This window comes from Hypanus sabinus, chromosome 10 (assembly GCF_030144855.1).
Source record: "Hypanus sabinus isolate sHypSab1 chromosome 10, sHypSab1.hap1, whole genome shotgun sequence".
Lineage (NCBI taxonomy): Eukaryota > Metazoa > Chordata > Chondrichthyes > Myliobatiformes > Dasyatidae > Hypanus > Hypanus sabinus.
The window spans coordinates 134,370,561-134,397,718 of NC_082715.1; the positions used below are offsets into that span (position 1 = coordinate 134,370,561).

The 27,158-nt window shown below is 44.4% G+C and overlaps 1 protein-coding gene across 4 annotated transcripts in view; it reads left to right on the forward strand.

Annotated features, from left to right (window-relative positions):
• Positions 1-3,442: 3,442 nt before the first annotated feature.
• The window catches only part of bves (blood vessel epicardial substance), a 59,229-nt gene continuing 35,513 nt past the window's right edge, over positions 3,443-27,158 (forward strand). For 2 of the 4 annotated variants that reach the window (XM_059983031.1, XM_059983030.1), the window contains exons 1-2: positions 24,739-24,877; positions 25,512-25,762. In XM_059983031.1, the coding sequence (XP_059839014.1) occupies positions 25,522-25,762 (241 nt within the window). In that variant the 5' untranslated portion in view covers positions 24,739-24,877; positions 25,512-25,521. Of the gene's footprint in view, positions 4,349-4,999; positions 5,109-5,878; positions 6,032-9,052; positions 9,059-12,098; positions 12,111-22,941; positions 22,977-24,737; positions 24,878-25,511; positions 25,763-27,158 lie in introns of those variants that run through there. The other 2 variants (XM_059983032.1, XM_059983029.1) reach the window with 2 other exon arrangements.

Consider the following 27,158-nt stretch of genomic DNA (forward strand, 5'->3'; position numbering starts at 1 on the left):
GGAAAATGACACTGGAGAGACAGTAACGGGGGACAAGGCAGATGAATTGAATAAGTATTTTGCAACAGTCTTCACTGTGGAAGACACTAGTTGTATGCCAGAAGATCAAGAGTGTCAGGAGACAGAAGTGAATGCAGTTACTATTACTAGGGAGATGGTGCTTGAGAAACTGAATGGTCTGAAGGTGTATGTCACCTGCACCAGATGGACTACACCCCAGAGTTCTGAAATAGCTAAAGAGATTGTGGAGCCATTAGTAATGATCCTTCAAGAATCAATAGATTCCATCATGGTTCTGGACGATTGGAAAATTGCAAATATCGCATACTCTTCAAGAAGGGAGAGAGCCAGAAGAAAGGAAGGCAGCATATTGTCCTCAAGTGAAAACCTTACCTGACAAATCTGTTGAAATTATTTGAAGAAGTAACAAGTGAGGCAGGCAAAGGAGAATTGATCGATATTGTGTACTTGAATTTTCAGAAGGTCTTTGACAGGGTGCCTTACATGAGGCTGCTAAACAAGATGAGGGTGCAGGGTATTACAAGGAAGATAATAGCATGGTTAAAGCATTGGTTGATTGGCAGGAGGCAAAGAGTGGGAATAAAGGAGTCCTTTTTGGATTGGCTCCTGGCAACTAGAGGTGTTCCACAAGGAGTCTGTGTTGGGACCATTTCTTTTTACGTTCTATGTCTACGCTTTGAATGATGAAATTGATGGCTTTGTGGCCATGTTTCTGAATGATACAAAAGGTGGGTGGAGGGACAGGTAGTGTTGAGGAAGCAGAGAGGCTGCGAAAGGACTTAGACAGATTAGGACCAAGAGCAAAGAGATGGCAGTTGGAATACAGTGTTGGGAAGTAGATGGCCATGCACTATTTTCTAAATAGGGAGAAAATTCAAAAAAAACAGAGGTGCAAGTGCATTTGGGAGTCCTCATGCAGGATTCCCTAAAGGTTAATTTCCAGCTTGAATCGGTGATGAGGAAGGCAGATGCAGTGTTAGCATTCATTTCAAGAGGACTAGTGTATAAAGGCAGGATGTAATGCTGAGGCTATATAAGGCACTGGTAAGGCCTCACTGGCAGTATTGTGAGTAGTTATGGGCTCCTCATCTAAAAAACAGATGTGCTCACATTGGCGAGGGTTCAGAAGAGATTCACAGCAATAAAAAGGGTTATCATAAGAGCAGTGATTGAAGGCTCTCAACCTGTACTCCATGGAATTTAGAAGAATTGAGGAGGTGTGTCATTGAAACCTGCTGAACGTTGAAGGTCAGGATAGAGTGGGCATGAAGAAGATGTTTCCTTTGGTGGGGTAACCCAGCCTCAAAATAGAGAGGCGTCCATTTAGAACAGAAGGGGGTGGAATATCTTTAGTTAAGAGGTGGTAAACTGTGGAGTTCATTACCACAGGTGGCTGTGGAGGCCAAGCCATTGGATGCCTTTAAGGCAGAGGTTGATGGGATGATGTTTGGTCAGGATGTGAAAGGTCATGGGGAGAAGGTAGAAATGGATCATGATGAAATGGCAGAGCAGACTTGATGGGCCAAATGGCTTAATTCTGCTCCCATGTTTTATGGTTTTACGGATGTTGCAGGTTAATCATCTGAGCTGATGATTCCCAATTAATGCTCTCAATCTGAAACGTCCATTGGCCATCACACAAAAAAAAGCTAGTGTTCAGCCCATTTGAGTCACCGTCAAAAATGGCTGACGGCACTGGATACAACAAAGGTTATGGAACTAGACAACATCCCAGCTGTACTACTGAAAACCTAGGCTTGAAAACATCCTTGCCTAGCGATTTCAGGACAGTTCTACCTTTTCTTCACCGTTTTCTTTACGTATTGGCATTAAACGGAATTTCAAAGCTCTATCGGCCTTCTTCCCTCTTACTAGGCATAAGCATGCGTACTTGAAGGATGAGGGTGGCAAAGTGGACAAGAAGGTGTTGAACTTCCTGATTTGGAGGAGTGAGGAATATTTACCGAAAGACATTAAAGTGTTTGATGTCAGTCGGTAAATACTTAAAGCACTTTTGTTTCTGAATTGTCTGGCGATTTGTTAAAAGTATTTCAAACGGCCGGTATCAAATAGTCAGGTTGTGTATTAAATTTTTATTTCACCTCTCAACCCCTTAGTTAACCTAATTTAATCTCTCGCGTTTGAAGGAGACAGTGTGACCCTGTCAGTCGGGCATTGCTACCAAGGATCTAACGTTACACAGTGAAGGATCTCATCACCCGGCCCACACCGAGCCTCACCGACAACCCAACCTTTATCGATGGAGTGCTCTCTTGGTAACTCCGGCCTGACTGTAAAATACCGCACAGGATGATGGAAGGTGCTCTCAATCCTTTAATTTATGAAGACGGAGTTTAGAGCCGATGACTATCGATTACACTTTTGCCTGCTGTCTACAACAGCGCGGTAATCCGAGATTCCAATGTGCAACTATTTTTAATATTGTAGCAACATGGCTCGCGTACCCTTCTATATATAAACTGATTGATGATGCTGCTAAATTTGGCTGGGGTGATTTTTAACCCTTGGGGTTCCATAGATTTATCAAGCAAAATAATTTGTGCTCAAAATAAAAGTGACAATTTAAAAGCAAATTGAGCAGCACTATACCTGGAAAAAATAATGTTTCAAATAATTCCAGCAAATCACCTGGAGGATGTTTTCAGTATAGCAATGACATATGGAGACAATATGGCATTGTTTCTTCGCTTCTGGCTTCTTGGTTGCATTTCCGATTTTGTTTAACTGTGGCGCTAGCTACCTTGTGTGTTGACAGGGGTCCGGAGGATGGTACAGCTCTTTGCAGGTGTATCGCTGGAGAATTGGAGTGAGGATTCATGGCTGAATTTCTTGCCTTCAAATAGTTTGAAAGGCAGATTTTATAACCGGGTGCCTACAAGGCCAGTCAGATACTGCAGGGAATAACCGGCACAAAAATCATCTGGGAATTCCCGCTCAATCATCAGAGATTCCCCATTGTTACCAGCGCTCTCATACCACAGAGTCACATTTCAGCCAGCCTGTGAAACGTTATGGAGATTTTAGTACTGAGTGAAATAAAATAAACCACTTGGCATAATAAACTCCTCTGTCGGGGGAGGGAGTTTACTGGAATCGGAGGATTTACCTCAGCACAGAAGGGTATCGTCTGACTGGAATGTCAGAAAGTGCTTTCCTCCTAAACCCACCACCGATTCTTTCCCTGTCCCTATTCACTTTTCACTCCACTTTTAAAGGCTTTCAGTCTCTCTGTGTTTACTCGATGTACAGCCTCGCCTGAAACAAAACCTCAGGCCCCCCTTCCACCGGTCGTTTTAAAGTGGTAACATTCAGTGACATCATTGGACAGTAGAATTACTCCAGCAAAATATCTGAAGGTTGGTGTTCCCGAGACTGCTTTTCCTCTTCCATTATCTTCGCCGACGAGAAGTATGAAAGGAAAAAAAGACTTGGCGAGCAAGATAGCGAGATGAGCAACGACGTGGCTGTTCTTTGCTGGAAGTTCGATGGTCACTAGGACCCGCTAAAAACCTGGTGCAGCCGCTGATCCTGGCACGTTACTTCCTCGACACACAGCTCCAACCGGACGCACCCTCGGACTTGGCTTTCGTCGCCGTCAGACCTGTAGTTTGATTCTATGCCGGAGCTTTTTTTTTAAATATATGAAAGGACGAAAGAGAACCTGGCCCGCAAGCGGGAAATTGGGGGGGGGGGGGAGCACTTTCCACATTAAACGGAGCAACTCTCGCCTGACGTGCCCGTCCCCCCGGAACTGCTATTTCTGACTGTCTCCGACCTCCTCGCCTCTCTCCGGAATCCGAGTGCGCGATCGTACCAGGATGGACGGCGATAACACAACTTTGTGGGAAACGCTGTTGTACGGTCACCACTCGTGCGGCGGCTGGAAGCCCAGCGTGGAAGGCTCTATCTACCACCTAGCCAACATCTTCTTTGCTTTAGGTTACATGGGCGGCAGCGGCCTCGTTGGCCTTCTCTATATCAATCTTTTCCTGTGCTGTGCTTTCCTCTGCACTTCCATCTGGGCGTGGACGGACGTGTGCGCCGCCGATATCTTTTCCTGGAATTTCGCCCTGGTGGCCATCTCCGCTGTCCAGATCATCCACGTCGCCTATCAGCTCCGCAGCGTCTCGTTCCAGGAAGACCTACAGAACCTGTACTGCGCTATTTTCCAGCCGCTCGGGATCCCGCTGACTGTCTACAAGAAGTTGGTTACCTGTTGTAATGTGGTCTCTTTGGAAAAGGATCACTGCTACGCCATGGAAGGCAAAACTCCTATCGAGAGGCTGTCTCTCCTCTTGTCCGGAAGGTTCGTAAGTGACCCGAGTTATTCCGCGAGTCCTTGACGGAGAGTTTTGAAAACTGTTGCTTGTCGGTGCGCTTCTCCCGACAGGGTGAAGCAAAACCGCGATCCGATTTGGCTGGATGTGAATTCGAGGCGAATATTCGTTACTTTCCACTTAACAATGTATGCATTGCGAATAAATGACCGAGAAACTCTGGGAGACACCTCCCAAAATGTTAGGTCACGGGCGGACTGGTTAAATAGGCATCCGCTGCAACTTTATTCCCGATATTCATCGCAGCCCTCGTTCGGGTTACTGGGCTGGTGTCTCCGGAAGAGACAGCGTAGATCGGCAGCTCCTCAGTATGCCGTGAAGTATCTAGGAGACTCTAGAGATAAGGGCGCTAAAACAGTCCCTGCAGCCCGTCGGGTACCGATTTGCACAGATCTCATTTTCCAGAGCTCTGCCTGCAGCGTGAGCGCTTTTCCCAGGGGTTAAGAGATTTTGAGTAATCTACTTGACACTCGTTTGCCATGCAGGGTATCAGACCTGCCGAGCAGTTTAGCAATTTCGCATCGATTTCGGATGTCGAGCACCCTCCGTTGTTGGCTCCCGCACCGGTCCCTGCCGCGAAATCGTCACCTCACACTTTGTTTATTTTTTTCATTTGGCAGGATTCGGGTGACGGCGGACGGGGAGTTTTTGCATTACATTTATCCGTATCAGTTCCTGGATTCCCCGGAATGGGATTCACTCCGGCCATCGGAGAATGGGATATTCCAGGTAAAGTGAGAAACATGGATTCAGGGCGAGCAAGGGTCATCTATCTTTAGGGTGCCCGGCCACCATACACAACGTAATACGTCCCCAGAATCTATGCGAGTGTTTGTTCAACCCCACTTTATTCTTCCGTTTCTGTTCAGTTCGCTTCCTGGCACAATCATTGGGAGATGGGGGTTTCTTATAGTCACGGGAAGGACTCTGTTCCGAGCAATAGATTAGAAATATAAATTGCATCTACCTATACAGATGGTGCTTTAAGAGTATATTCAATTGGTATTGAATCAAAGCACCTGCTTTCCGCCCCTCTGCTTAGCACCGCAGGAAATGTTTCAGTACAGACATCCATTACAAATTACCATGTCATTATTTAAGGACATTTTTTATTATTTTCTTAGACCGAAAGAGCACGCCAGCTCTCTCTCCCCTACCTCAGCCGCGCAGTCCCAAACGGTCGAAATAAGCCCCAGGTGCCGTTGTTCACATTTTTAAAGAAAATATTTTAACTATCAAAAATGCTCTTCCTTGTCAACCGTGTTCTGTAACAGGTTCTTGCTGGTAGCGCAGCCAGTTGCTAGAGTTGAGTGGATCCAAATGCGAGAGTTTCGACAGGTTTGTTTTGTCAGGGACTCGCCGCAGGCGCTGAGTGCTTTCAGCAACTCTGTATTTCAGAATTCCGGTACGGTATCTGGGGAGTGGCGGCTTGGCGGCGCGATTCAGCTGAACCACTCGCGTCTTTGACAGAGCATGTCTGTATTTGCCCCCTTCTCCAGGTGACGCTAACAGCCGAGACTGACTGTCGCTTCGCAGCCTGGAGGAGAAAGAAACTCTACCTATTATTCGCCCATCACCGCCGCATTTCCAGACTGTTTTCCGTCTTAATTGGAAAAGATATTGCGGACAAACTGCACTCGCTAAACGACAAAGTCTGCGTTAACAGCGGATTCCGCTACGACATCAGGCTGCCCAGCTTTTATCATTTGGCAGTGCCTGTGAGCCACCTGTCCGAGAGGAACTCAAGGCGCCTCAAGTTATGAGCTTCCTTCCCCGAGTGGGTGGTTGGCGGGACCCAGCCCGGGAATCCCTACACGAGTGCGAGCAGCGAGGACGCAAGGCGAGCCCCGAAACCCTCTGCTCCCGGTGGAACTGGGGGCGGAACCCAGTCAGTAGTGGTTCCGAGCTGCTGAGAGTTTGCGTTCGGCATCGCCTATAGCTTCCCTGCTGACTTCTTTTTCGCAATATGTAAGGGGAAGATGGTTTGTGGCGGCAGCGGGGGAGTGGGGTGGCGGGGGGTGGGTGGAAGGGGAGAGGTGGTAGAGGATCAGACCGCAGGAGATCAGAAATATCCCAAATCATGAACGGTTGAGCCAGTGCTCATTGCCAATCCTGCAATGATTACTATTAGTTGGGACGGGGGGGGGGTGGGGGGGGAAGTGTTACTGCTAATTTCTGCAAAGCACTTCGGTTTTCAAAAGGAAATGCAAGTGGTAAAGTTGAACTCTCCCCAGCTCCCGCAGTCTCTTGTACAGGGGGCACCCATTTACCCCGAGTGCTGCAGGAGATGCTGCAAGGGGCGAAGGCAGAGAGTGCCGCTGGCCGAGTCTCCGCCGCGCTGACGGCTTTCCGCTCTGCCTCACACAGCGAGTATGCCCTCTGGAAGACGGGGCGAGGGTGCGCAGTTACCTGGCAGGACCAGTATGGTAAAAGGTGGAAGTTCAGGGCTTTCACATTTCGATGCGACCACACGGAGGCAGTACAGCACAGGATAAGGCCCTTCGGGCCGCCATGTCTGTGCTCGAGCAGGATGGCAACTTAAACTCATTCATGCCTGCAGACCATCCATATTCCTCCATTCCCTGAACATGTCCTATGTCTATCTGGGAACCCCTCAAACGCCGCATTCATATCTGCTTCCTCCCTTGGCAGCCCGTGTCAGGTACATCCCACCTTGTGTGTCCGCCCCATTCTTCAAGAGAGTGCATTTTTTTTTTAATTTGGAAAAAGCGAACCCGCTGCTTGACTCCATCTTCCTCGTAATCTACTTCCTTAGACAGTCAAATGGTTAAAAGCCCATTTGCGATGAATGTATTAGAGTTACAGTAGGTAACGAGCAGAAGTTAACGAGATGACGCGCTTGTTCAGTTGCAATCAGTATTATAAAGAAAGAGTGTCTAGTGTCATTGTAATATAATATATTCATTGTCGGAAATCTAAAGTAATCTGTGTAATTTGAATTTCCAGCTAATCTTTGATGAATAAAGAGGTGTTGGATTTCTATGTTGCATCTTTCACCCCGTTATAAATCTCCGTCTGTCGACTGTCAATGTCAGTAAACAGTGTTCAGTAACAACAATTGATTTGCTCCCGGTGACGGAGAGTCCCCGACGTAAGTTCAAGACTTGCTTGCCTAAAAACAACTTAAATGCCCTTCAAAAGTTTTCCCGAAACTTTGATGGGGTGTCACGTGCCTCGCAGCTCGGGTTCAAACCTGTTCGTGCAGCCTCCCGGTGTCGCAGTGTCTCCCACGCCCTAAAGATGCGCTGGGATTTTAATTAGACGCTGTGATTTACTCACTAGTACAGGTTATCACCGTAAGGAAGTGGATGCGTGTATGTGTGAGAGAAAATAGTGACGGAGTTTCGGGAAATGTGGAGAACTAGAACGGGGTGGCTCCCTTCTGAGTCATTGTAAGACGAAGTCCTGGGGTTTAATTGCAGGACTAGTGCATTCTTCTGGACAAAATGAGTGGGAATCATTTTGTCCAGAAGCTACATTTACCCAAGTGCACTGAAATCAAAATTCAAGGGGTTGTGAAGGGAAGACAGGAGGGTATCACAGACCAGGAAATATCTATCTTGGAATCATGATTTTAAAACACCTGGATCCAGCAAAAGGGAGAGGCTCAGAGTAGTACAACCATTTAATGGTAGATGGTGGGGGGAAAAAGTCAAATCAGTGAATACATGGTAAGGATCGGGTGCAATACAATGATGAGGTGAAAGTGCGTGAAATGTTTATGGCAGCACAGTTCATAGAGCCACCGTTTTGTAGAATCAATCTACAAAACCTAGGGTGCTGTCCATGCAGATTGCACACTCGCCCAAATCCCAAAGGCATTTGGGTTCTTATGCTAATTGGCCACCATAAATTGCTCTTGGTGTGTAGGTGAGTGGAAGAGTTTGAAGAGGGTAGGAGAATGTGGGGAGAATTTTTTAATAGGATTAATGTAGGGTTTGAGTAAATGGGTCAGCCCTGATCTCAGTGTGATAAAGGGGATGATAATGAGCATGTTGTATCCCTCTATATTTAACCATAGGAGAAACCCGCTAAAGTGTTGGCCTCAGTGACAAAGACAGCGTGGATGTGAGAGTGAAGCTGGCTTGCTCCAATTTTACAGGGTACTGCATCTGCACCACTGTATATATTTCTAATGTCCCCACCTAAGAAAGAGTTTATCTGTGACAGAGGAAGTGCAATTAAAGTTCTCTAGATTAATTCCTGGTATAGAAGATTGAGGTAAGACGGAACAGGCTTACATGGTTAAAGGTACAGAAGAACGAGAAGTGATTTCATTGAGACATGCAAAATTGTTATAAGGCCTCACAGAGTAGATGTTTCCCCTGGTTAGATGCTTAGAACCAACAGTTATAGTCTCTGGATAAGGGATTGGTCAATCAGGACTGAGATCTTTTATGGTTCATTGGGCTGGGGAAAGTATGAACAATACAAAAATGATAGTTATACCTGAACCCAAGAGGGATAAACGTCTTTGTGAACAGATTTGGTAGAGCCGTTAGGAAGAGTTTAAACTAGTTTGGCTGGGGGAAGAGAATCAGAGAGATAAGTCAGAGGATGTGACAGTTCATGCACGGGTAGATGTGGCTTTTAGAGTGAGGAAGGATATACAGTCAATAGCACAAGGTTGCAGTCAGTGGGATGGGTTGAAGTGTACTGTGTCTATTTTGATGCAAGAAGTATGAAGAACAAGGGTAATGATTTAGAGCATGGGTCATTACATGGAACTACAATGTCATTGCCACTACAGAGACTTGGCTGTCCCCAGAGCAAGAATGATTTAGATGTTTCAAAAATGACAGGGGGGAAGTTAAAGAGGTGAGCAGTAGCATTGTCGATCACAGCTGCAGAAAGGGACAACTTCAAGGAGAGATTGTCTATTGAGTCGATGTGTGTGAAAGTCAGAAACTGGAAGGGAATAATCACTCTTTTGGGAGTGTTCTATTACCCCCCCCCCCCCCATTAGCAACAGAAGCACTGTGGAACAGATTGGGGGCAGATTTTGGAAATCTGCAATAATAACAGGGTTGTTATGGCTGATTTAAACTTCCCTATGATTGGCACCTCCTCAGCACTAGAGTTTTAAGATGGGGCAAAATTTGTTAGGTGTTCCCTGAAAGGATTCTGGACATAATTATAAAGACAGGATGACTAGAAGTGAGGCCATCCTGGATCTTGTGTGAGGCAGCGAACTAGGTCAGGTGTCAAATATTTTGGCTGAGGAGCATTTCAAAGATAATGACTTCTACAAGAGGGTAGTGTATCTTCGCAGTTGTCCACTCAAGATGACCATAGTGTCAGTCATTGTGTACAGTCAAGACAGAGATTGATAGACTCGTGGTTACTAAAAAAAAGTGAAAAGATGTGTGGTTAGTGCAAGAAGGTGACACTGAGTTATTCTCTTATACAATGGCAGAGCAGGACTGCACAGCTCACTGGCCGTCTCCTGCTCCTCTTTCAGATTCTTAAAAATAAAAGTTTGCAGTCAGGAGAGGCTTAAAGCTAGAGTGAGCGAGGGCTTGCCCATAATAATAATGTTCTCGTACCAGAGAAATAAGCACAGGTCTTCAGTACTGGGCCAGGTACCCCATCTGGGCCGGATGCTTTCTGTGGGTTCACCATCATGAAGGATGCTCCCCTGTTGGCTTGAATGTCTTGGGTAGTTCTGGACCTCACACAAAATTTTCAGAAACAAGAGCAATGTTAGCTTCATAGATAATTCACAACACAGAAGACTGGTTGATCCAATGTGCCTATGCTAGTCAAAACAAAATGTTAGCAAGCAAATCCTTCTTTCCGGCACTGGACGCCTAAACCTGGAAAAATTCTGCCTTTTTCATTTTTATCATCCATCTGTGTAGAATTTCACCCCCTCCCCTGTGACCTGTGTAATCCTTCTACAGTTGAAATCTATGGACTTAGTTTCTGACCCTTCAGCAAATTTATTTTATCTAGGAATTTTGATAATTAGCAATGGAGAAGATCCAGAAGTTTGATTCTGGAGTGATTATTTGATCCATTTCATCAATTCTGTTAGTGGGTGAGAAAGGCTCAACGGGATAACAGAATGGTGCCACGATTCCAGAGACATAACACAATGACGTTCTGGAACAAACAGGAATAAGGTGTGTCCTAAACCAGTCCTTGGGCCTCTTAGTGGTCCTGGTGAAAGGCTGGGACAATCCAGAAAGAAGCAATCAGCATAGATGAGTAGATGGTGATGGAAGATAAATTACAAGATGCAGCAGCATGGAAAATTGCCCAGGTAGGTCCTTTCAACAAAAGGCAAAACATATCCAATACGGCTAATTATAGCCAATTGATTTACTCTCAGTTATCAACAAGTTATGGAAAAGATGTAATTGACAGTATATCAGACAGCACTTATTCAACAATAACTTACTTACTGATACCTAGTTTAAGCTTAGCCAAGACCATTTGGCTCAAAATCTCAAAGCCTTGGACCAAAGAGCTGAATTCCAGTAGTGAGGTGAGAGTAACGGCTTTTCACCCGAGGGCAGCATTTGATTGAGCAAAAGACAAATGGTTGGAATTACTCAGTGGGTCAAGCAGCATTTATGAAAGCAAAGGGCAGGATCCTACATCAGGTCTTTGCATCAGGTACTTCATCTGAATTGGTTCTCGTATTGCTTTATTATTGTCACATGTTCCAAGATTCAGTGAAAAGCTTGTCATGCATACTGTTCATACAGGACAAATCACTACACAGTCCATTGAGCTGGAATAAGGTAAAACAATCACAATGCAGAATAAAGTGTGAAAGCTAACAAAAAATGTGCAAGTAAATGATAATGTTCAAGGTCATTACGAGGCTAAGAGTGGGGCAGAAGCTGGCCTTGAGCCTGGTGGGACGTGACTTCAGGGTTTTGTATCTTCTGCATGATGGAAGAAGGGAGAAGACAGCATGTTTAGAGTGGGTGGGGTCTTTGATTACGCTGACTGTTTTACTGAGGCAGCAAGAAGTATAGACAGAGTCTATAGAGGAGCGGCTGATTCCTGTGATGTGCTGAGCTTTGCACACAACTCTCTGCAGTTTCGTGCAGTGACATGTAGAGCAGTTGCCATACCAAGCCATTATGTATCCGGACAGAATGCTTCCTATGGTGCATCAATAACAATTCTTAAGAGTTATAGGAGACTTGCTGAATTTCTTTACACTTCCGAGGAAGCAGTGTTGGTGGTCAGCTTTCTTTGCCATGACATCAATGTGGTTGGACCAGGACAAGCTAATGGGGATGTTCACTCCTAAGAACTTGAAGCTCTCAACCCTCTCTGCCTCAGCGCCATTTGTGCAGACAGGAGCATGTGCACCATCTGAAGTCAATGACCAGCCCTTTTGTTGACATTGAGGTAAAGGTTGTTGTCGCGACTCCATGTTCCTAAGCTTTCTATCTCCTTTCTGCACATTAACTTATCGCTATGTTGGATGTGGCCCACTACAGGTGGCATCACTTGTCAAATTTTAGATACAGTTGGTGCAGATTCGGGCCATGCACATGGGTTTGAGTAAGGGACTGAGGACACAATCTTGTGGAGTACCAGTGTTTAGAATAATTGAATTGCTTCCTGACCTTACTCATTAGAGTGAGTCCTTGCTTATGTGTTATGAGTTCTTCCAGACATTTCTTTTCAGCTCCTCAAATCTGCAGTCTCTATTGTCCCACAATTGGCTGTGAGTGGCACCAAGGAGTCCTTGTAAAACTGAAGACATTGAGCAACAAGGGGAAAACAGATCAGTGCTTGGAGACCTAACTCGCACAAATCAATGTTATAATTATTAATGGTTTATTAATCCAGCTCAGGGACAGTACTGCAAAAATTCTTTAGGTTTCACAAATAATTCCACAACATGCAATTCCATTCAAGCTCCTTAGCAGTTGATGTAATCCATTAGTGCACGCAGGAAAGTCTAAACAACCTAGATCGATAAGTGGCAAGCAATGTTCAAGACACAAAGATACCATCTCCGGCAAGAGAAAGTTTAACCCTGCCTTTGACATTCAATAGTATTACCAAATGCAATTCCCCCTCCATTAATATCCTGAAGACCATCACTGAGTTGAAGCTCAGCTGCATTTGTCATGTAAATAAAATGGCTACAAGCAATGTTCCCACTAAGGTGTGTACACACACACACACACACACACACACACACACACACACACACACACACACACACACACAATTTCCTTTTCCAGCTTCCGATGCAGGTGGCTTCGACAACGTGGAGTTTGTGATGACTTGACTTCTGATTTTAGAACTGACTTATTTATATTGCTTTTATTGAAGAAATTATTCTGTGCGCACCTATTGTCACTGGGCAAAAAACTGCACAGCATAAGATTTTTGCACGCACTGGTCATTACAAATTAGAGAGAATGTTAGCTGCAAGAGCAATTTGGATGTTCTGCTGTGAATGACACTCCAACGCTTTAACATCATTTGTAAGACATACGTCAGGAAAACATTCCATTCGTCTCAATGGAACAACTCCTAACAATGCCAAAAGAGCAGCATCATCTGAGATAAAACAGCCCAATTAGCTGGCACCCCATCAGCTGACATAAACATCCACTCCCTGCTTTAGTGTCAGGTTACTGCAGTCTGCAGGATTACACACATTGCCTACTTTGACAACACCCCGCAACTGGGTACCCACCCCAGCCATTCAAAAGGACAAGAGCAAGACGTCCATGGGACAACAGCACCTTCAGGTTCCCTTCCATGCCATGCACCATCCTGATTTCAAAACAGATCATCAGTCCTTCATCATCACAGGGTCTAAGTCTTGGAACTCCCTACACAAAAGGGCTGCCGAAGATGCCTCACTAGCAGGACCACAGCAGGTCATTAGTGTGGCCCATCACCATCTCTTTAAGGGCAGATAAAGGCTGGCAACACCTAGATCCTAAAAATGGATAAAATAGAACGTTATTGTCATCGCTGAAGACAGCGAGACTGCAGTGCTACTCCTGTCTGTGCAAAACCAATATTTACAATGCATGCAGTGTGACTTAATTTTTTATGAATTCCCATATTTACATGCAACAAGTGACTTTGATAGTCCACAAAGGCCATTGGCAAGCTGGGTGTAGCATTATCCAACTGCACAACAGTCCTCACGAAGAAGTGGTTTTTCAGCCTTACTGTCCGGGTGAAGATGTTTCTGTATCTCCTACTAGGTGGCAGAAGATTGAACAGACAGCGTCCGGGATGGGATGGGTCTTCAATGAAGTTATGAATGCACCATAGGCATCCAGAGTTGCAGATTGTCTCCAAGTCCAGTAGTTGAGTCCCAGTGATGCACTCAGCCATCCTTATCACCAGACCACAGTTGCCTCGTAACTTTGGAAATCAATAAAATGTGAAATATCTCAGTTAGTCCATCGAACGGGTTCTGTGCCTCCTTTAAGGCCAGCTCACTGAGTTACTCAAGATTCATAATACTGGAGTTTAAGCTTCAAGATAGACATTTCTTTGTGATTAGTGTCCGTTTTCCTCAAGGTGCAAATGGTTTCTGTAGGATAATCAAACAATTTTTTTCCCCATTTTAAGAAATCAGGGCAAGTAAAAGCCTTTCTGGATCACTATAAAACAGTAAACTGGAGAGTCAAACATGCTTTTTCAGAGTTTCTGAAAACTGAATCAAAGAGTCAAAATCAGTGATGTCATCTTTCCAATTCCTGCAATGACCTTTTACCATTTAGTGTTGTCAGTGCATGTCCATTGGGAAACTGGCTTGAGGTTTCCCAACCATATTTTGCTTTGGAGCCTTGAACCAAACAGGGAGATGTACATACATACTATTTGACTAGACTGGAGAAATGCAGCAAAGAAACAGGCCCTTTGGCCCGCTGAGTTTGTGCCAACCAGCAAACGCCCATTTTATTATCCACAACACAAGCCAATTTATTTCAGGATTATGAGTAATTTCAATAATGTATATATAGCATATTAAAAACAAGCTGCTTTCCCCTACCCCCACTTTTTTTATTCTGGCATCTTACCCCTTCTTTCTCAGTCCTGATGAAGGGTCTCAGCCCGAAAGGTTATTTATGTTTTTCGATAGATCCTGCCTGACCTGCTGAGTTCCTCTAATATTTTGTGTATGTTGCTTTGGATTTCCAGTATCTGTAGACCTTCTTGTATTTATAACTGGATGACAAATCACACAAACATTAAGTGCATTTTCTGTTATCTATATGTATTATGTTTTAGTTAGACATTCGAGACAAACCATTAAAGACCAGGTGGATGAGCTCAGTCATGGACAGTGTAGCACAAATATTCATGGAAACCAGAAATAATGAAATAAAATTAGTTATTTACTTAAGAAAAAATGATAGCAGTATGATCTAATCTTGTTGTAATGTATAAATTACATAATAGTTTTTTTGTGGTTCCTGGGCTCCTTCAGTATCTAGAAACTACTGTTCGCTGTGGTCATTGCCACAGACCCTTGAAAAAAGTTGAGATTTCCACACCACTCAGCTGCGGCAATTTGGCAAACATCCAAAGCTCTGACGCTCTTGATAAACAGTTAAGCTTCACAGCAGGGTGACACTTCTTCGCTGCAGTGAACAAACTTTTTACTCTTTCGCCTCTGGGCTATATCTCATAAATAAAGAAAAATAAACAGTTGCATTTTCATTTCGCGTCAGGTAATCTCAAGGTGCTTTAATGCCAATAAGGTACTTGAAGTGTGATCATGTTGGGAGATAAGAGACTTGAGGGGCCAGTTTGGAGACAACCAGCCTTCTACCAACTTCAGTGTCACAATGACCATATGACCAGTTTTGCGACATTGATCAAAGGACAAACATCAGCTAAGCCACAGCGATTTCCTCCACTGCACATCTTCAGAATAGTGCCCAGGGACCTTTAACATCTCCGAGAAGTTTGGCAGGGCCACCATTACAGGAAAGATGCATCACCGACACCGCAGCTCTCTGTCACTGTGCACCACAGCATATAATGGATGATTATACATCTTTATTGACTTCAGATAAGTTCTGATGAAAGACAATTGATGTGAAGCATTAACTCTGTCTCATTCTCCACAGATGTCAACTGATTTGCTTCATATTTTCTGCGTTTTAAATTTTATTGCACACTTACCCAACCCTTTGAAAAGACATAATCCAATTAGGCCAGGAAGAACCTTTCTGGGTCTCAAGATTGTTTAATGCTATTTCCAGTGAAAAGGAAAACAAATTAATTGTTACTCTAGGTCCAATGCAGCACAAAAAAAAGATAAAGAACACAACAATAAAAAAAACAACAAATATAATTAAATAAGGTAACTTATATACATAGATAGATTATACGTCCATAAAGTGACACCGGACAGGAGTGACTCTGACAAGAAATGATAAAGTCATGGTAGTGGGAATATGGTGGGGTGGGTTAAGTTGGTGGTGGTGTTGATCAGCCTTACTGCTTGGGGGACCTAACTGTCTTTGAGTCTGGTGGTCCTGGTGTGGATTGTATATAGCCTCGTCCCTGATAGGAGAGGGCCAAACAGTCTATCAGCAGGGTTTTTAGGACACTTTATGATGTTGCTGGCCTTTTTCCAGCATCCTTCCATATAGGGTGGCAGGTAAGCTAGCGTCTGTGATGCATGGGGGTAAGCTTTGACTACCCGTTGCAGAGCCTGTCTGCCTGCCGCAGTACAGTCTCTGTACCAGGCAGCGATGCAGCATATTGGGAAGCTCACATCTGTAGAATGGGGTGAGTATAGATGTGCAAAGTCCAGCTCTCTTCAGCCTCCTTAAAAACTAGAGGCATTGGTGAGCTTTCCCGATTGTGTAGGATGTGTTCCCAGGACCATGAGAGGTTGTGGAAGATGTACACTCCCAGGAATTTGAAACTGCTCACAATTCCCACCGCTGTGCTGCCGGTGTAAGTAGGAATACAAGTGGTGGAAGTTCTCCTGAAGTCAAAAACCGTCTCCTTTGTCCTGCTGACATTGAGGAAGGGGCGATTTGCCTGGCACCAGACCTCGAGCTCTTCCACCTCATCTCCGTGGGCTGTGCCGTCATTGTTGGGTGATGAGCCCCACCACTGTTGCATCGTCGGGGAACTTGACAATGTGATTACTCTGGTGTTTGGCCGTGCAGTCAGAGCGTACAATGGGCTCAGCACACAGCCCTATGGGGCATACTGTACATATTGAGGATGGTGGGAAGGGAGGAGCGGTTGTGCATCTTAACTAAGTTTTACCATCAAAGTCCCTGGTTGATGATGGCCCAAACAACAAGAAGGCAGTTCTGTCCTATAACTTCTCTCTGCCTGGAATCTATATCAGGTAATACGTTAAAAGATTAAACCTAGTAAATCATATGATTCAAATATTGTTTTAAAATACTCAGATGTAGTTTCTGTTTTTAGTGAAGTTTGATTGCAAATGCGTAATGATTTGATAAGACATTCCTCTGTGTACTATTTTTAGTCAAATGGGACCATAACAAATTCCTTCTGAAAGTTCAAGCATACTATAGTACAAAATGTCTCTTATTCTCTGTGACAGGGTCAGAAGGAATTCCAGCAGATAACGAGCCGAAATTTCTGCAAGTGTTAATTGTGAAGTGTTCTCCTTATGACATCAACTCTCATTTATAAAGATATTGAAGTTATCTTGTACAAAGTGTGTGTTAATGCCCATTACTGTACACCGCTGGCGTTTAGGGCAACAGTGGAGGTCCTCCATCTCTGGCGGTGATCACGGCTTCCTTCCTCATGTCAGGAGCCTCCTCTCCGTTTTCACTATTGTCAGCCCTGCAGGTCATGGGTGGTGACTCTGGAATCCCATCATACTTGGAAGGATTCTGCATTGCTGTTTCCATAACAGTTTTGTTTTACCAGTCAGGGTTGTTGGCCCTGAACTGGATCCCTGAAGCTGGAGGACCGGTGGACCACTCTTAGTCTGGCATCTACCCTTTGACCTGTTTGGCAGGGGTGACCCGACCAAGAGCAAAAGCCCTGACTCCAGATAAAGTAGCTCTCCTGGTCATTGAGGCATGAAAGCCTCCAAACCACAACAACGTTATGGTCATCTTGGAGGGATCTTGTAAAGTACAAAACCATAAACACAAGAATTTTGGCAGATACTGGAAATCCAATGCGCCACAGACACACACAAAATGCTGGAGGGGTAGAGAAGAAAGGATCTGATAGGAGAGGAGTTTGGACCACAGGAGAAAGGAGGAAAGGACCCAAGGGGAAGTAACAGGCAGATGAGAAAAGGAAAAATAACAGAGTGGGAAATGAGGGGGGGAGGGTGAAATTTGTTTACCAGAAAGAAAAATCAACATTCAGGCCATCAGGTTGGAGGGTTACCAGAAGGAAAATAAGGTATTGCTCCTCCACCCTGAGGGTGACGTCATCAAGAGGAGGCCATAGACTGACATGTTGGGACAGGAATGTGAATCGGAATTGTGGAGAATGGTGCGGAGGTGATCGACGAAGTGGTCCTCCGATTTACAACAGGTCTCACCAGTGTAGAGGAGGCCACGTAGAGTGCACTGGACACGATAGACGACCCCAGCAGTTTTGCAGGTGTAGTGTTGCCTCACCTGCAAGGACTGTTTGTGGCCCTGAATGGAGGTGAGGGAGGAGGTGAATGGGCAGGTATAGTACTTAAGCCACATGCAGGGTTCAGTGCTGGGAGGAAGCTTAGAGAGGAGGGACGAACAGAGAAGGAAATTACTGTGGGAGTGATCCCTGTAGAAGGCGGGGGGGGGGGGGGAAGGTTTAGCAGCATCCTTCAGAACTTTGGTGAACAACAGATGCCATACTAATTCAACTCCCAATTCAGACTTTCCACAGTCAGTACTTGTTCATTCCAGTTTTTAGTTCCAACTTAATCAACGGAAATATTAATTCATCCTACAATGTTCAACATTAATTTCCGTTAGTACGTGCTAAACTGCATTTGGTGCCAGATTTTCTATAGATGTTGATACTCTGATATTACTTCCACTATATGAATTATTAACCTTCACTTCTTCCATCCACATCCTTCCAGAAGTGGTTTAAGCAAGCATGGAATGGATCAACAAATATTATGAATTTTATTGGTAACTCGTTCCTCCATGTTGCATGCCCATCTGTACCCCAGGGGATCAATCTGCTTCTTACCACTCATTAATTTAATAAATATTTTATGTAATATACATCAAAACACTTACTGTTTGAGTAACTTGATTTCCCACTGTCCCCTTCTTTTAAAATATTACCCATTGCCCATTGCACGTTCTTAAGTTCGCATTTGATATTTTTCCATGGAAACTCATTGCCATGATATTTTCATCAAATGCGCTAATTTTTCAAGATGCAACTTCAGCATTCATTGCTCACGTCTGCCTGCCATTGGGAAGATTGTGGCACCTCTGCTACCCAGAAATACTTCATTTTCCTCTTGGAGTTCCAGGATTTAGAAGGTCCTTAGAATTATATTTCCACATCAAAATAATGTAAAGCTTAGAACAGAACCTGAACATTCTGTTTTGCAATTGTTGGTAGATATTATTAATACCTGGGTATTTGCTTTCCATGAATCATTTAGAGTCATAGAACACTACTATAGCACAGAAACGGCCCTTCAGCCCATCTAGTCTGTGCTGAGCCAGTAATCTACCTGATCCCATCGGCCTGAACCTAGACCATAGCCCTACCTTCTTCCCATCTCCTCCCTTCCCTTCCACCTATCCAAATTTCTCTAAAATGATTAAATCAAATCCACAACCACTACTTGCGCTGGAAGCTTGTTCCACACTCTCACCACCCTCTGAGTGAAGCAGTTCCCCCTCATGTTCCCCTTCAACGTTTCACCTTTCCCCCTTAGCCCATGGCTTCTACTTATTGTCTTACATAACTTCAGTGGAAAAAGCCTGCTTGGATTTACCCTATCTATGAAGCCCTCCACTGGGTGCGGTCAAGGAGGATGTTGCATCCCAGTTGTCTGCATGATACATAAGCTAGGCCAGTACTATGTGCAGAGCAAGCTGTTGCCCATGTAGCAGGCTCCCCTGCTCCACGCAGCTGGAAAAAAGTAAAGGCAGAGCCCGATACAGTTTGGCACCTGCAGCGACCAAGGTGTTGCCAGTCAGCGTTGGACTCAGAACTGCCTTAGCGACTCTAGTTCTGATTTTTTTCCTCGGGGTTCACTCCCAAAGCCTTCACCATGAGTGGGTATAGCCACAAGGCAGTGAAGGTTTGAGATCAGAGTTTTCCTTCTCCTAGATGATCTGCCAACCATGGGTGATGAAACCCGTCTGCCCAAACCCTATCGTCTCCGGGAGGGAAGTCACGTGCTTCTTCATAAGCTATCATGAAGGGGACCAGGACAGCAATACTTGGTTGTTGGCAGGTAGGGTTAATACCTGACTTTCAAGAGCACTTGTGAGTTATGTTCCAGCTGGACTTTCTCCTTAAACTGCTGGAGAACATGTGATGAACTACATATACCTGTCTGGACACGCCCCTCTGCTGACTGCTCCTGTGGCTCCTCCCACAGACCCCTGTATAAAGGCAATTGGAGGCACTGCTCCTCCCTCAATCTCCAGGATGTTGAGTGGTGGTCTCTTGCAGCTAATAAAAGCCTATCGTTCTCCTCCCGTCTCCGAGAGTTATTGATGGTGCATCAGAACAGTGGGAAAGAACAGGTGCTGTTTTCTCCTGGTAGGGATTAGTTTTTAATTCCAAGTGCTCCTGCCATGTTTTTGTCACCCTGCAACCTTATCCTTCAATCTCTCTGAATTATGGAGGACAGCATGTGTATAAACGTCTCTCTCCAGCAGACTTCATCATGATCATCATGACTCCAGTATTTCTACTATTTTTTAATGTTGCTTAATTGTACATATGATTTGTTTTATGTTCTATCGCTGAGCAGCAGTGAACCATCTGTTTGGCCTATCTTAGTTCTCTTTGGGAACTAGTTGACTTGCTCAGCATTTCTGATCTGGCTATTGTTCATGATTGCACATAATAAAAACAAATCTATAGCCTCAGAATTTTGTACACCTCTATCAAATCTCCCTCAATCTTCTACGTTTCCAGGGAATAAAGGTCCTAACCTATCCAACCTCTCCCTATAACTCAGGTCCTCAAGTCCCGGCAACATTCATATAAATTTTCTCTGCATTCTTTCAACCTTATTTTAATCTTTTGTTATTGTGAGATTATTGAACCCCTGGTACAGTAAGGCTGGACTTTTGCTCTTGTAATCAACCTCATTATGGCCCTCATTACGCTCTCTGTAATGGTAATACTTTATTCTGCATCCTCAATTTGTCAGTGTGGAAACCTGATTGTTTCCTGTTTAGCAGTTACTAGATTTTAAACGTCCAAAATGAAGTCATAAAATTAATTCAACTAATAAATTAACATTTTCTTTTAGTATTATTAAATCACAAAGATTTCCAAAACCTTGACTTGCCAAATTTCTTTAGCATCCTGAGGAACTATGGGCACTGCTGCGCTTTCCTGACCATGGCATCTATTTGATTGAACAAGGACAGGTTATTCGTTATGTTCGCTCCCAGGAAGCTGAATCTCTTAACCTTCTCAGCCTTAACGCCATCGATATAAACAGGTGCATGTGCAGTGCCCATTGCCTGTATTCAATAATCAGCTCTTTTCCTTTGCTGAGTGAAATGTTGCTGCTACGACACCAGTAGGCTCTCTATCTCCTTCGGAAACTGGACTCATCATTATTTGAGATATGGCCCACTATAGTGATGTCATCTGCAGACTTGCCATGCAGTTGTGAGTGTAAAGTAAGGGGTTGAAAATGGAGCTTTGTGGGGCATTAATGTAGTGAATAATCATGGTGGAGGTGTTGCTGCCTGTCCTTACTGATTGCAGCCTATGGGTTGCAGTTGCAAAGGGAGGTCTTGTCTCCAAGGTCTAGGAGCTTGGAGATAAGTTTGCTTGGAATTATAGTATTGAAGGTGGAGTTGTAGTCAATAAATCTGTTATAAATCAGTTGCTGCTTTCATTGCACTACAGAAGTTGCATTTAGCTTTAACCGGCAAATTCCTTTCTTCTCCATTGTCATACCTGATTTCAATTCAGTTAAGTAGAAGAAGGGTCTCAACCAAAAACATACATACTCTATTTCCTTTTTATACATGCTGCCTGACCCGCTGTTCCTCCATCTTTTTGTGTGTGCACCAGATTCCTGCACACTCTAGTGTCTTTTTCAGGACCCAATTTATTCCACAAACCATCCACTCTGTTTCCAGTGCAACTACTCTCCTCTATAACGCCACTTGACTTACTATAAGGAGACCATTTGGTCCATTGAAGCATACTTGTTCTTAGCCTTAGCTTTAGAAATAATACATCTAAAGATGCAATGCACCGCTATAGGGATGGATGAATCTGATATGTTCATAATTTTCCCTGTTATAGGTTATAGTGGGGTTATAGAGGAGATTTTCCCTGTGTAGATGGGTGGTGAAATTTAGTTCTCAAAACACCATTAAAAATCCCAGAATCACAATTCAAGTGCAGAACACTTACTGAGAACTAACAATTAGAAGGCCACATCTGTCTGAGAAATGACTTGAAATTGCCTACCATCACAACAGGTCAAAGCAGACACTTTTATCGGCTCTTCACTCAACCTCGGACATCTGGACGGTGGTAGATGCGTACACCAGGATGCTCTTCATTGACTGCAGCTCAGCTCAATGCCATCATCCCCTCAAAACTAATCAACATGCTTCAAGATCATGGCCTCAATATCTCCTTGTGTAACTGGATCCTCGATTTCCTCACATGCAGATCCCAGTTAGTTTGGATTGGCAACAACATCTCCTCCACAATCCGGACAAGTGCACCACAAGGCTGTGTGCTCGACTCACTTTATAATTATGACTGTGAGGCTTGGCACAGCTCCAATGTCATATTTAAGTTAGCTGATGACACCACAGTCATTGGCTGAATCTAAGTCATGGTGAATCAGCATATAGGAGGCAGATTGAAAATCTGGTTGAGTAATGCCATAAAAACAACATCTTACTCAAAGTCACCAGGACCAAGGAGATGATTATTGAATTCAGGAGGATGAAATCGGAGGTCCATGAGCCAGTTCTTGTCAGGGATCAGAGGTAGAGAGGGTCAGCAACTTTAAATTCTAGTGTTAATATTTCAGAGGATCTGTTCTAGGTTCAGCATTTAAGTGCCATTATAAAGAAAGCACAGCCTCTACTACTCCACTTTCTGAGAATTTTGCATAGATTTGCTATGTCATCCACAGCTATGACAAACTTCTATAGATGTGCAATGGAGAGTATATTGACTGCTTGCATCACAGCTTGGTATGATAACCAATGCCTTTGAATGGAAAAGCCTACAAAAAGTAGTGGATATAGCCCAGTCCATCACAGGCAAAGTTGTCCCCACCATTGAGCATATCTACATGGAACGCTGTCACAGGAAGGCTGCATCCATCATCAGGACCCCACCATTTAGGCCATGCTCTCTTCTCAATGTTGCCATCAGGAAGAAGGTCCTGTACTTCAAGACCCACACGACGAGGTTCAGGTACAACCAACAGGCTCTTGAACCAAAGGGGATAACATCACTCAACTTCACTTGCCCTTTTGTTCCAGTTTCCCCCTCCAGTAGTTGATACATCACTTCCTCGGTCTTCTTCACACAGAATGACAGATCGTTGTGGCACCACTCAGTTAGAGCTATATTGTTAAAAATATAAGGGCCTGTTTAAAAAAGTATCAAATGACTGATGCTCATCTGTGTTAAAGAGTGGAATTTGGAGTTTCTTCTCACAGCATGGTTTGGGTCATGTCCAGAACTTTAATTTAAGTCTTTATATATAGTTGTACATAAATTCTATTGTATATTAAAAATTTCCTGTAAACATTTTCCTGCAAGTAAATGAATCTCAAGGTACTATGTGCGGACATATACTGACTTTGATAATGTTTATTTTGACTTTGACCTTCATAATTTGAAGAAAAAGTGTTTGGATTCTTGGATCTTCTTTGCAAGATTTCTCCCACTTTTGCATATGGAAGGAAAATTACTTGGAAAAAAATGTTTGTCCCTCTTCTCTGATGCATAACCAGGAAACACTGGACAACTAAGATTTTGCTTCCTGAATACTTTTGGGAGTACCTTTCGGATTTTGTGTTGCTAATCATGAAAATCTCCAAGAAATATCCCTGTCACACATCTTTTTTTTTGAAATCACCTGTATTTGTTATTTCAAATAATTCAATTAAAAGAGTGCCCACGAAGTAAGCTGTAGAATTTTATCTATTGCCCAGGCATGCAGGGCAGATGCTGCATGGTAGGGCAGGTTTTAGAAATGCTATAAATTTCTGTCAGGAATTTGGATACCCCAGACAGAATTTTCCCAGAATAACTGGCCCCAAAGTTACAGAAGGCATTTTTGTTGGCCCACAAATCAAACAGGCCATCAACCACGGGCAAATTCAAAGAACTTCCGGTGGAACTGGAGAAAATCGCATGGAAGGCAACCAAGGACATTAATAACAAATTTTCTTTGCAAATACAGAGCACCAAACTACGTGCAGTTGGTTGACAACATGCTTCCAGAAGTTCATCACGTCGCCAAAGATTCATTTTCTGCATTCCTGTTTAGATTCCTTCCCTGCAAATCTTGGTGCTGTCAGTGACATGCACGGTGAAAGGTTTCACCAGGACATTGCGGTCATGGAGAAATGGTATCTGGCATCTGGAATCCATCAATGCTGGCTGACACTTTAAGCGAGAAGCCTCAGACACCGAGCACAAACGAAAATCACGAACAAAACATTTTTAGCTTAGTTGAACTATTGCAAAGCGTCTGCATCGTTATGCAATTAAATGCATTATATTCAGTAATAGTTAATTTCTTATTTCTCCAAATTCCTATGTGATACAAGCAGTCTGAAATCATATCAGCGTTCAGCTTCAAGCGATCTACCATTTAAAAAAAAACTCAGGAGCAACACTTCCGAAAAAAAATTGTCTGTCCAGCGTAATTTAAAAAAAATATTACCTGGAATCGAGTTTAATATCTCCACCGACCCGGTCTATCCTCCATATGACCTCAGGTATGCTAATATAACCACTTGTTAATGGGAGCTGGCGACGGTCCCGCGCAGGGATCCCGGTCGGTGAGCCCCGCGGTTCCGCGCCCGTCCCCCGGCGGGAGCGCGACCTGTCAGTCACTGTGCGCCGGGTACGCGCGCGCGGGCTGGAGGTCTACCTCCAGCCGCACACACAGCTCAGCTCCATGTCCATTTTAGTCAATGCTCAGCGTTGCGCGTCGGGTTTTCAAAACATCCCTCTTCCCACCCCCCCCCCCCTGCGTTATTTGGTATCGAGCCTTTTCTCCCCCTCACCCCCGGAGAACCGATCTCACCCTCCGGAAACTTTCTGAATCTATTCCGGACTGGCTGACGGCTTTTTAGAAGGTAAAGTTCGTTCGATTTTAATGAAGTTTCTTCACAACCCCCCCCCCCTCCCCCAACCCTAGTGTGTATTTGCGGCACATACCCAGCGGATAAATTTAGAAGGAAAGTTCTGAAGGCAGTTCGCACAAAGGACAACAATTGGGACAGCACAGGTTTCTTTTTGTGGGAAAGGGTGCTCAGTGTTTAATGGAAGTCAGGCTCGTACTAATTAGACCGCAGTCGGTATACGAGGTGCATGATTTGGATGGGGCAGTGTTGAGGAAGGACAGATGCGGGAGCCGTGGACCGTCATTCCCTCCGAGGGAGTGCGAACGGGAGATGCCGAACACGCTGCGAGCTCGGAACCACAGTCGGGGAACGGAACTAGATTAAAGCCTTTGAAAGGGGTCACTTATTTAAAACGTGCAGCGCAAAGTTGCATGCACGGCCACTGGAAAATGCGTCAATGTTTTGCAAACCGCGGTACTGCAGTGGCTTTTAGAACGAAGGCCTTTTTTGTAAATTCCTGTTAAGATGTGTCGGAGATTTGCTGCAGATGGCCAGCGGCTCTTCCGACTCCGGGGCTAGATCCAATAGGTCGGTTCTGGGTGAGTTCACCGACACAGTCTGATACATCTCTGCTCAATGTGTTCAGGTCTGCCAATATGAACGTTACGCCGGACTATCCCCGGATTCTCAGCTTCTTGGTGAACGCATCGGTAACTCCGACCTACGATTTCAGCAACGGGACGGGGCTGCTTCCCGGCCAGGCGGCAAGCTGCAACAACTGGAAAGAAATACACCATTTGACCTTTCACCTCGCCAACATCTGCTTCGCCATTGGGCTGCTTATTCCCACCACCGTTAAGATCCACATGATTCTGCTCCGCAGCATGATAAGCATAGGTAGGTGCTGTGTTGGAGGGACGGCAGCCGGAAACCGGGTCACATCACCGGGGGTTGCATGGGGGCTCTGCCGATTCCGGCATGACAAGTCATAAGGAATGGCTGAGAATCTCAATGCTGCAAAATCTTCTCAATTAGGTGTTGTTCTGGACATGCTCTTGAAATGATCAACTGCAGGGTCAAGAAAGGTAGTCCCAGAACTTTCTCAGATGACAAGAGGCAGAGGACCAGGTTACTGTGACTGTGTCAGTGGGGATAGAGGTGCAGTTGATATCCCAAATGCTGGCATGCTTAGATTTGGAAGATTGCGTTTGGGAGGGCCAGAGGACCTTAGTTGACAGGTTAGAAGTCCATGAGAGCAAGGAGACAACTGGAAATAGAAAACAGGAGGGGGATGCAGAGTGAAGAAAGGCAGAGGTAGCTGGGAGAAAATTACATGCTGCAATCCAACATGGTTTAAACCGGTTGGAAGCGAAAGATATCCGTAACACACAAGTGGACTGTACTGCTCTGACTCTGTTTTTCAGATGTGGTTGTCTTCGCTGATTACCTTGTGTGGATTTTGTTTATTCTATTGCAAGACTCATAACTCACAGATTTGTCCAAATTTGCTTTAGCCAGATGGAGCAGGCCGTCTCAATTGATCCTACAAGTATCGACAGCTTGTGTTTATCTGAGATCTCGTTCCTGCCTCCAAGTTAACCTGCAGTTCTGTAGAAAATGAGGTGTTTTCAATAATGCTTCAGGAGATGGGATTAGACAGGTACAACACTGACCTGATAACCCACCCATTTTTAATCTTCGCTGAAGTCAATGGTGATTGTCCGGCGATGGCAGAAAACCAGTGCGGGAGAGTTTTTAAAGTGGAAAAACCATTGCACTGTGGCAGTTTCACTTTCTCAATGGTGAATCTGTGGAATAAGTGGCTTTGGAGGCCAGGTCATTGGGCATACTTAAGGCAGAGGTTGAAAGATTCTTCAATAGTCATTGCATGAAGGTTTACGGGGAGAAGGCAGGAGACTGGGGCTGAGAGGGAGATGGATCGGCCATAATGAAATGGCAAAGCAGACTCAATGGGCTCTATATTTCTGCTCTATATTTCATGGTCTTATGACTTCAGAAGTCCAGGCCCAGTGGTACGAGCAAGCATCACAAAGCCAATAAGCAGATTGTTGAAACACGTATCCATCCCAAATCATTTCCTTTTGATGAATTGCTAACTACCCACAACATTACAAGTCAGTAACCTTCATCATTACTCAGGTGTCATAAGGCTACCGTGACTCAATGGAATGTGAATCATTCCAGTTGATGTGTGATAATGACTTGTTTCTTAACTTTTGAAGTAAGATTAAAACAACAATTGTTCAAGGAATTGTTGATTGGGATAATTGTT